This window comes from Gigantopelta aegis, chromosome 13, assembly GCF_016097555.1.
Source record: "Gigantopelta aegis isolate Gae_Host chromosome 13, Gae_host_genome, whole genome shotgun sequence".
Classification (NCBI taxonomy): domain Eukaryota; kingdom Metazoa; phylum Mollusca; class Gastropoda; order Neomphalida; family Peltospiridae; genus Gigantopelta; species Gigantopelta aegis.
The window spans coordinates 33325072-33336517 of record NC_054711.1 but is presented as its reverse complement, the minus strand read 5'-3'; the positions used below and the strand labels follow the sequence as shown (position 1 = coordinate 33336517).

At 39.1% G+C, this 11446-nt stretch overlaps 1 protein-coding gene across 1 annotated transcript; it reads right to left on the bottom strand.

Moving 5' to 3' along the window:
• Window positions 1-5428: 5428 nt before the first annotated feature.
• LOC121387045 (probable cyclin-dependent serine/threonine-protein kinase DDB_G0292550) lies at window positions 5429-9086 on the bottom strand. Its single transcript, XM_041518057.1, has 3 exons — window positions 9049-9086; window positions 6748-8629; window positions 5429-5523 (listed from the first exon to the last, which is right to left on the bottom strand). The coding sequence occupies exon 2, from the start codon at window positions 8624-8626 to the stop codon at window positions 6752-6754; it is 1875 nt and encodes a 624-aa protein (XP_041373991.1). The 5' UTR covers window positions 8627-8629; window positions 9049-9086; the 3' UTR covers window positions 5429-5523; window positions 6748-6751.
• Between the last annotated feature and the right edge of the window lie 2360 nt (window positions 9087-11446).

Sequence of the window (11446 nt, the reverse complement as noted above, 5' to 3'; positions counted from 1 at the left end):
ACTGTTCTGTTGAATTATTTTACGCCTACGTTTTTTCTTAATATTACATTTAATTCCTATTTAGTATTGGGGTTTTTTTTTACAAACTCATAAAAACACACCCAAATCCTAACAAATCCTTTAACTGCCACAACAAATACTACTTGATAAGTACACATGGTTTGTTGAAATGACAAAATGTAATATCCAAGAAACCTAGTCTTCTCTGACTTTTTGTACTATTTAGAAATCAAGGCGTACTCTTTATGTTCATACAACTATTAGATGTAAGCCGTGCTCAGCATGGGGACGTTCAGATGGGGTGTGGTGGCCTTACCCTGGACTTCTCCCGACCCCACCCAAAACAAAATATCACCGCCGTAATAGCTATAGTCGAAGAGGCATAGGGCTTGAATCATAGTTTTAGGTAAGTAAGGTTTGATGAGCCTACTTTACGTGGTGCTGATTCCAAAAATAGCAGTCTTGTTAAGATATTTGTTAAATGATTAGTCTGGTGTTACCATGTTGTAGCTAAGCAAGCATCTAAATATTTTGTAGTACTATTTTGTGGTCTATATCTCACGAAAGAATAACAATCTCATTAACATGGTAAATGTTTGGCCACATTTGGCCAATGTGTGGCCCAAAATGGTTATTTGCCATAGGAATACTAATTATATTGTGCTCGATATGAATAGTATGTAAAAATTTCTTTTAAAATCTCATTTATAAAGTCAAATACAAATAAAAATTACAATCTAACATTTTATGACTATCAGTGTTAATTTTTAACAAGCATAATGTGCATAGATTATTCAAAATAACTTACATGTACAGCAACAAAATCCTATATTTTAAAGTGAAACGTGATAAAAAGAACCAATTATAATTGTGTATTATCAGAACTGTCACCATTAGTATCATCTTCATCATCATTATCTCTCATCTCTATTTGCAACATATTCACGTTATCAAAAAAAAGTATATCTAATTGTGAGTAAACCCTAGTGATAGAAAACTCCATTAGCCTCTTTCTAACCATGATATGTGGCTTGAATGTCCTCTCGTGGACCACTTAGATGTGCCACATAATTGCACTTCTGGCATGTTGGAAATTGGCCTGACTGGATAAGTTGATTTGTATTTCTGTAGGAAGATATTTTAACCTGGTCTCGTTCACAAAAGCAAGACGTCAACACATATCTTTCTTCCACAACACTCGTTTGCTTGCCACCAACAAAGATGGTGTTTTCTCCAAGACTGCCGAGTCCTTCACCTGTTTCTTTCGAAGAATGAAGAAAGTGGCATGCAGTCGCATCGTGTCAGATCATCAATATCTGGCAATGCATCGCACACAACAGGACCAAGCTACCTTTAGTTTTCTGTTGTAATAATTTATCTGAAGTCCATCCACATACTGAAGTTTAGCTGTTAGGATTGATACAGAAGGATGACTATAATATCAACATCGTTCTGTCCTGATATTGTGTTTGACAACATGCGGAGATGGTACATCTGGCGAGCATCAGCCTCCACATATGACACTACGTACTCAGGTGCCCCATTACGTTCTACATATCCAAATGCATAGAGAAGACACTAATTTGCGCTACAATAGGTTCCGAATTACATGTATTAATAAATAATAGGGCATATATGAATTGTTTAGGGGGAAATGCGTCAACACTTGTGAATGTAATATTAGGTATTATGCATTTAACATACACTGATTACTGAAGAATGTTGTCCATCCCATAACTGTAACAGAAAAGGTGTATTTAACTTTCCTGCATGCTGGTTTTGGCCATAAGAGTTGACCATTGACAACGTGGGTGACACCCAGATTAAAAGTGCATACATGACTGTAGTCGATTGAAGTATAGACAATGTCATTAATTTCACAAAGCATAAAGTTGAAAAATATCCACACATTTTGTCACTACAGTCCTATTAATGAAAGGACGTATGTGTAGATACCATTCATATCAGTTTAGTTTCCACCAATGCTGGGAATTAATGATGCACTTGCTGTTATTACAGAAACTTTCACAGTTCATCACGGATGCTAAATATTTCAAATATTTCATCCCTTCTGGTGACAGTCATGTTTGGACAGAATCCAGGGGTTAAACCACATATGCATAGCTATCATTTGTGTCGTCCAGTAGCAAGAGCAATTCCATATTGTTAATATGGACATTCATACAGGGTTTCAGATTGCACCAAGGTTGAGAATATAAAGGGAGTGTCCAAAATAAGTATGCTCAAAATAAGTACAAGCATGCCGACAACAAAATATTTCACCTCAAAATCAATGGAATGTAAAGCTGTAATTAGATTAAAATAACGTGAATTGCAATTCTGAATACGTACAACTCTATTACCAGCTGTTATTAACTTTATTGCACTAAAAAGATTTTGGTGTGCTCACAATAGACAAAAATTAAAACCTGTTGTGCACAAATTAGTGAGATATAAAACCCTGCACATAGCAGTTTGCCTGGTTTTAGTATTAGGCTGATAGAAAGGCATTTCGAGTTGTTCCTGGCCTGTCTAGGCGGTACCTAACTGCTGACAGATGGTGCAACATAGAATGGAAAGCCCCAAAGCAAAGGAATACTTATAGTGCTTGTATGGTGTCCTGCAGCTGAGAAGCTGGCTTGACTATAGGTTGTCGTCATGCAATGTTCCTCATTTTTAAGAAACAATTATGTTTCTTTTCATTCACTTACAACATTCGACATACAAACACCGATCACGGCTAGAATTGATTTTAGGTGATACAGGTGTTCTACCACTGGTTACTTCACCAGCAAACAGATGCCAAATGGGACAGAATAGTGATGGTAATCATGATGGTAGTGCGTGGTGATGACGATGTACTTCATATTGTTTTTCGGTGTACTCTTCTGCAAATTATTTTAGTTAAAACTGTATTTTTAAAGCCATAAAGTGCCAGTTTGTGTTTTCGGCTTCATAAATTTGATTTATTCGTGAATTTTACTGCTATTCATATCGAGTACAATTCCATTACTATTCCTGTGGAAAATGACTGGTTTGGGCCAAATATTGGCTAAATGTTGGCCGCAATGATGAGATTCTTATTCCTTGGCCAGACCTTGACCAAAAAATAGTCATGTAAAATATTCAGTAGCTTATTAGGGACAGTAGTAGACCGTCTGTATAATTAGCTGATTTTGGCCAAAATGGCATTTTTGTCTTAAGTAGGGTCAATAAGACTGCTACTTTTTGAATCATCACTACTTTTTACATAAAGTAAACATGTCAAACTTTCCTTCCCCCAAATTCTGATTAAAGTCATTTACCTCTTGGAGTATACGTCTATGTGGTAAAGAATTTGCCCTGGAATGTAAGGAATTCATCTGTGTACACAATATTTAGCACGATGTGTGTACGATAGTCGACTGGACTGTATATGTGTGTCTGTGTATGTGTGTGTCTGTGTATGTGTGTCTGTGCATGTGTGTATGTCTGTGTATGTGTATGTGTCTGTCTGTGTATGTGTGTGTCTGTGTATGTGCGTGTGTCTGTGTCTGTGTATGTGTCTGGATATGTGTGTGTGTCTGTGTATGTGTGTGTATGTGTATGTGTATGTGTATGTGTATGTGTACGTGTACGTGTATGTGTACGTGTATGTGTGTGTGTGTGTTTGTGTATGTGTATGTGTATGTATGTGTCTGTGTATGTGTGTGTCTGTTGTGTGTCTGTGTATGTGTGTGTGTATTTGTGTCTGTCTGCCTATGTGTGTGTGTCTCTGTGTGTGTGTGTGTGTGTGTGTGTGTGTGTGTGTGTGCCTGCCTGTCTGTCTGTGTATGTGTGTCTGCCTGTGTGTGTGCATGTGTGTGTCTGCATATGTGTGTGTGTGTGTGTGTGTGTGTGTGTGTGTGTCTGCCTATGTGTGTGTGTGTGTGCCACATAATTTTTAATTGTCCTAGGCACTTTTGTTTAGTGCGCACAATATTCGACCCCCCCCCCCCCCCCACACACACACACACACTTTCTTATTTACAGGGCGTGCGTTAGACAAACAATAGGCGTAGTTTAAGATATGCTGAGGTGTCATTAAACAAACATTCCTGTCCGTTACTAGGCTACCAACCCAGCACCAGCTCGTCCAACCCAGAAAGAGTTTTCAACAGCTCAGTAAAGGTTCCAAAGTACCAAATCAATTCCTATTGCCGATAATGTTAACGTTTACCCAGGCAGTACACTAATACAGTGTGGCACCTCAAAATTAATCCTCCTACCGGAAAATAGGGGGTTACGTGTCACTTAAGAGATTTGATGAATGTCGTTATTAGCATAGGCGCGGCTGTTTTATTCTATAAATATTTCACGGAGCACCTGGAACTCTAGCTGCGTTCACACTTACACTTTAAACTAGTTTAACTAAATTGGTGCAACTAAACCAGTTTAATGTAAGTGTGAAAGCAGCTGTTTTAGTTAAACTAGTATAAGGCGGATATGACAGTGATGTTACATAATAAGCAGTACTTGCGTTAGTAACGGCCAGACATACTCGTAGTCCATTGGTGTTTGATAGTTTGTGCAAGGGCGGATATCTACACTTCCGCCGTATACCGGTATAGCACGGGCGAACGCTCGTCATTTCCAACCAAAAGTGTTTCAGCTAAACCAGTATAGTTAACCAGTTTAACTTGGTTTAAACAATATTTATTTCTGTTTAAAATTAACAACAACAGAACTTCATTTGAACTCCGATCACATAAAATGACACATGAGCAAATAGCTGTCACTGCATATACACTGCATATTATTACAGCCCTACCTAATAAATAAATAAATAAATAAATCGATCAGCTTAGGCATTTAAATGTTTTTTTAAAAACAGTTAATAAATTTACAGATATTATTTATTAACTTAATATTCGTACTACAAAACAACTCATGGTATTTAACAACATTTGGTCTAATAAAGAAATACTTTGGTATATAGATGCATCTTGCTTTATTGGTGGCATTGGTCAACAGGCGTTGCCTATATAAAGACCTTTGCCTACATTATACAACTGAAGTAATAACTGGTCAAAATGGATATGCTGAGAAAAATACAAGATGTCCATTTAGTGTTGAAAAAAGTGAAACTATTGTATTTTCCACCTGTCAAAATATAAATATTTGTATATAAATTAGAACCAGACAAAGAAGAAGAATAAAGAAGGTGGACGATGTTATCAGTGAAAACGTTTGCTTTCAGCAATGAAATGTTGGATTGTTTTCAAGATGAGACTATATTCTTGTAATGTTGAGTTGGGATTACCATATATTAATGTGTATTTAAATGTGTGTGATTTAACTGTCTTTATTTTAATTTATGAGCAGATTTTGAAGAAATAATGTCTAGGTCAAAACGATACTAAAAAAAAACTACAAAAGAAAAAGAAAAAAGAAATACGAAAATCATGCGTGCTATTTACAAGATATTTAATACATACACGTTTTATTCTTACACCACTTATTAATAATGTCCAGCCACTCCTTTCGATCCAACACGTCCAAATCCTGTAAAACAAGTAAAACAAAATACACATTACTAATAAAACAAAATAAATATTACAAGTAAAACAAAATACACATTACTAATAAAACAAAATAAATATTACAAGTAAAACAAAATACACATTAAAAGTAAGACAAAATCCACATTACTAGTAAAACAAAATCCCCATTAACTAGTAAAACAAAATTCACATTACTACTAAAACAAAATCCTCATTACAAGTAAAAAAAACATCAACATTATAAATAAAAAATAAATCCACAATACAACATTCATATTACAAGTAAAACAAAATTTACATTACAAGTAAATCTTTTAACTGCCAAAATATGCTATTCTATTTTTAACAGAGGCAAATATATAATCCGTTTTTTGTTTTTTTTGTTTTTTATGCTTTTGTTGAATTTGTGTACGCTTGATTTCATGTAGTCTTCAGAACTCTGTACAGAGTAGCCTGTATATGTTTTTACGACACGTTTTTACTGTGTTTATAGAGGGCGAAACTAAAACATGTCTGTCTTCCAGTTAGTGCCCCATGACTGGTATCTTACAGGTTGTGTATGTACTGTCGATGGGAAAAGTTAAAGTTCATTTTGTTTATCGACATCACTAGAGCACATTGATTCATCAATCATCGGCTACTGGATGTCAACCATATGGTAATTTTGGCATATAGTCTTAGAGAGGAAACCCGCTACATTTCTGTTTCCATTTGTAGCAATGTGCCATAGACAGAATAGCACATACCACGGCTTTTGATATACCAGTCGTGGTTCACAGGCTAGAACGAATAGCCCATTTGGCCCACCGACGGGGATCGATCCTAAACCGACGTTGCATCTAGCGGGCGCTTTACCATTGCGCTACATCCCTCCCCCGTCGATTGAAAAATGCATATTAAAGATAGCTTGTTTCTTTTTCGGTAGGAGTAGCCTGTGTGTTGGCAGCAGGTTTCCTTTCTAATTAACTCGATCATAACAACTATTTGGATTAATCTGTAACACCTTGGTGAAATACATTGGCAAACGTATACACCAGAAATCTAAATATCCATACGATTACATATGAAAACAATTGCCTATAAATTAGCGTTTGTTACTAAATTGATGTTAAAATAAACTAAAACAATAAAAGTCAAACAAAACAAAACAATACAAAAATTTACAAAATGTACAATATTCCGTATGGGGCGGTTTGCCTGTAAAGGATATTTTAAAGGTATTTACCGTGTTAGTAGGCACCTCTTTCTCCACCTCCATAGACGTTAGTGTTGAATCCTGGGTGTACTCCAACGACTCCAGTCACGGGGTGAGCGACAGCGCGTCCGTGGATTAGGCTGGATGGGTTGGAATGTACTCCATGGGCGTTTCCTGCTGGAACAAAGCCATTGACGTTGCCTGAATGAACGCCGTGTGCGTTTCCTACTGGAACAAAGCCATTGACGTTGCCTGAATGAACGCCGGGTGCGTTTCCTACTGGAACAAAGCTGTTGACGTTGCCTGAATGAAAGCCGTGGGCGGTTCCTACTGGAACAAAGCCATTGACGTTGCCTGCTGGGAAAAATCCATTGACGTTTCTTGCTGGGAAAAATCCATTGACGTTTCTTGCTGGAAAAAAGCCATTGACGTTTCTTGCTGGGAAAAAGCCTTGAACATTTCCTCTTGGGTTAACACCGTGGGCGTTTCCTACTGGAACAAAGCCGTTGACGTTGCCTGAATGAACGCCGTGGGCGTTTCCTGCTGGAACAAAGCCGTTGACGTTGCCTGAATGAAGACCGTGGGCGTTTCCTACTGGAACAAAGCCGTTGACGTTGCCTGCTGGAACAAAGCCGTTGACGTTGCCTGAATGAAGACCGTGGGCGTTTCCTACTGGAACAAAGCCGTTGACGTTGCCTGAATGAACGCCGTGGGCGTTTCCTGCTGGAACAAAGCCGTTGACGTTGCCTGGATGAACGCCGTGAGCGTTTCCTGCTGGGAACAAGCCGTTGACGTTGCCTACTGGACGAACCCTGTTGCCGTTGACGTGGGCGTTATTACGTAGGAAACGGCCTGCTGGGAGAACAACGTGGTTGTTTAATGATGGATAAATGCCATTGCCGTTGGCGTTATTTCCTAAGATAACGCCGTGAGCGTTTCCTGCCGGGTGAACGGGATGGCTGTTTTGTGGATAAACAATTTGTCCGTTTGCTGCTTGGGAAATATGGCCGTTATTTCCTGGGTGAACGATGTGTGTGTTTCTAGCAGGATGAACGATTTGGCCGTTTCCTGTCGGTACAAAGCCATGAGCGTTATTTGTTGGAGAAAAGCCGAAAGCGTTTCCTGCTGGGTGAACAACGTGGTTGTTTGATACTGGATAAACACCGTTGACATTTCCTGCTGGGAAAAAGCCATGGGCGTTTCCTACTGAATTCACTCCATGGGCGTTTCCTGCAGGGAAAAAACCATTGACGTTGTTTCCTGGATAAACTCCGTTGACATTTCCTACTGGGGAAAAGGTGTTTCCTAATGGAAAACCGCCGTGGGCGTTTCCTGCCGGGAAAAAACCATTGACGTTATTTGTTGGATAAACTTCATTGCCGTTGACGTGAGCGTTATTTCTTAAGCTAACGCCGTGGGCGTTTCCTTGCGGGTGACTAGCATGGCTGCTTGATGGATAAACAATGTGTCCGTTGTTTCCTGCTGGGGAAATATGGCCGTTATTTCCTGGGTGAACGATGTGTGTGTTTCCAGCCGGATGGACGGCATGGGTATTTCCTGTCGGTACAAACCCACGAGCGTTATTTACTGGGGCAAAGCCGAAAGCGTTATTTACTGGGGGAAAGCCGAAACCTTTATTAACTAGGGGAAAGCCACGGGCATTCCCACTGGAAAATCCGAAGTTATTGCCTGGGTGAACAGCAGTGTGGGGGACTACCGACCCTTTACTGGCGTGGACACTCCCTGGAAATCCACCAAAATTAAATCCGTCGAAGTTCCTTCCGAACGCTGCGTTGAAACCTGCTCCGAAACCTCCTAAGTTGTTCCCTGGTCCATGAGCGTTTTTTGAATAGCCATCCTGACCCAAGGCCGAGCATGCCAAAAGAACTACCACAGCCAAAGATAGCATGTTCTGGAAGAAAACGTCTATTTTAGTCAAAGTCATGTGTCTGTACAGTAGATGGAAGGAAAGAGGTGTTTCTTTACATGTTAGTCAGTACCGGTTTAATGTTAAGCTAAATAGAGTTGTCGTTATTATCATTGTGGAATTGTTACGGTCTTTTTGAAACCCAGAGGTACAATTTCTTTTAGTAGTTTTTATATGTTTTATAATAAACTGCATTATTATTCATTAATTTACCATTTGAAATAGAAATACTAATGTTGTTTAGGTAGGCAAGTGAATTTTCAGTTATAATAACAAAATAGTGAATTCTTTTCGTACTTATGTCGGCTTGTGCAATATTGTATAACAAAAGAGTAAATCTATTAATACTTTTGTCGGCTTTTGCAATTTAATATAACAAAAGGGTAAATTATCTTCATACTTACGTCGGCTTTTGCAATTTTATATCTGCGATCGGGAATGACGTGTGATACGGCGGCACCATCCGACCTCCTCTTTTATATCGCCAACATCGTGATGTAGCAAAATTCTAGTCAGCAAAAAATCACGATCATCACGTTAGATTTGGCGGTGTGGACAATAAAAAACTTGTTATTGTTCGGCGTGGCGGTCTCCTTCTGCCATGGTTATAAAATAAAACTGAAATACGCATGGTGTTAAAAGCTTATTACCATAAAACTGGCACATATCATATTCAGACTCAAGAGCTATAACTTGGTAATTATATTGTTAAATATTCTTTGTTACAACAAGGCATGCACTTAAAAAAACCGCGGGAAACGAATAACTAAAGATACTTTTTGCAAAACTCGTTTGGGAAAAATATGGCGATAACCACATAAATTGTTTGATAGTTATACTGCTGCTGGATACATGACTGTTGTTGATAGTTATACTGCTGCTGGATACTTGACTGTTGTTTGATAGTTATACTGCTGCTGGATACATGGCTGTTGTTTGATAGTTATACTGCTGCTGGATACATGGCTGTTGTTTGATAGTTATACTGCTGCTGGATACATGACTGTTGTTGATAGTTATACTGCTGCTGGATACATGACTGTTGTTTGATAGTTATACTGCTGCTGGATACATGACTGTTGTTTGATAGTTATACTGCTGCTGGATACATGGCTGTTGTTGATAGTTATACTGCTGCTGGATACATGGCTGTTGTTGATAGTTATACTGCTGCTGGATACATGACTGTTGTTTCACAGTTATACTGCTGCTGGATACATGACTGTTGTTGATAGTTATACTGCTGCTGGATACATGACTGTTGTTTGATAGTTATACTGCTGCTGGATACATGACTGTTGTTTGATAGTTATACTGCTGCTGGATACATGACGGGAGAGAGAGAGTTTTTTTGTTTAACGACACCACTAGCACATTGATTGATAAATCATCGGCTATTGGATGTCAAATATTTGGTAATTTTGACGTAGTCTTAGAGAGGAAACCCGCTAAATTTTTTCATTAGCAGCTAGGAATCTTTTATATGCACCATCCCACAGACAGGATGGCACATACCACGCCATTCTATACTTTTATATACACCATCCCACAGACAGGGTGGCTCATACCACGCCATTCTATACTTTTATATATACCATCCCATAGACAGGATGGCTCATACCACGCCATTCTATACTTTTATATACACCATCCCACAGACAGGATGGCTCATACCACGCCATTCTATACTTTTATATACACCATCCCACAGACAGGGTGGCACATACCACGCCATTCTATACTTTTATATACACCATCCCACAGACAGGATGGCACATACCACGCCATTCTATACTTTTATATACACCATCCCACAGACAGGGTGGCTCATACCACGCCATTCTATACTTTTATATACACCATCCCACAGACAGGGTGGCACATACCACGCCATTCTATACTTTTATATACACCATCCCACAGACAGGATGGCACATACCACGCCATTCTATACTTTTATATACACCATCCCACAGACAGGGTGGCTCATACCACGCCATTCTATACTTTTATATACACCATCCCACAGACAGGATGGCTCGTATTACGCCATTCTATACTTTTCACTCTCAGCTATGACGCCGAACGAGATAGACGTTGTCGACTGTTCTGTGCAATTAACACCCCCCCCCCCCCCCCCCCCCCCCCCCACCACCACCACGTATTGTGGCAGTTTTTGTTATTGGCTTGGGTTTCAGCTTTGGGGTTTGTTGTGTGGATATTTGATATGACTGTGTGAGGTTTGCGATCTCACTAGAATATGATTTCGATCTTATTGTGCAGGGTGTTTGGGAGGTTACCAAGCGCAAGTTTTGGAAGGTCTCTGGACCCGATTTCCAATATTTGCAACTCACTGAAAGAGGGGCTCTGAGCTTTCTGAACCCATTCTCACTGTCAGACTGTTTACCATGGTGGTATATATACTACAATATAACTAAAGGTGTTCGAGGGTCACGCACCTGCCAGTTAGACTGTCGCCTACTCCAGTAAATACTGTTTTACACCCCTCTGTTCATAAGTCCCGTATAAATAAAAGTGTCATGGGGAGATACATTCATAATTTGCCTTCCTTTAACCATTTAAACTTATGGGCATTATTTACATTTTACGATTTCCGTTGATATTAGGTTTTAAAACTTAAGAATCACGTAAAAATATTATTACTGGAAGATTCGAACACGATGACCTATGATTATTCCCGCCTCAGCGGTCCGTGTTCTTTAATGGCGTATTGTGATGTCGACTCCACAGTGGCGTAACATGTTGGATTGAGGTTGAAATACCAACTTGCACTATTGTAAA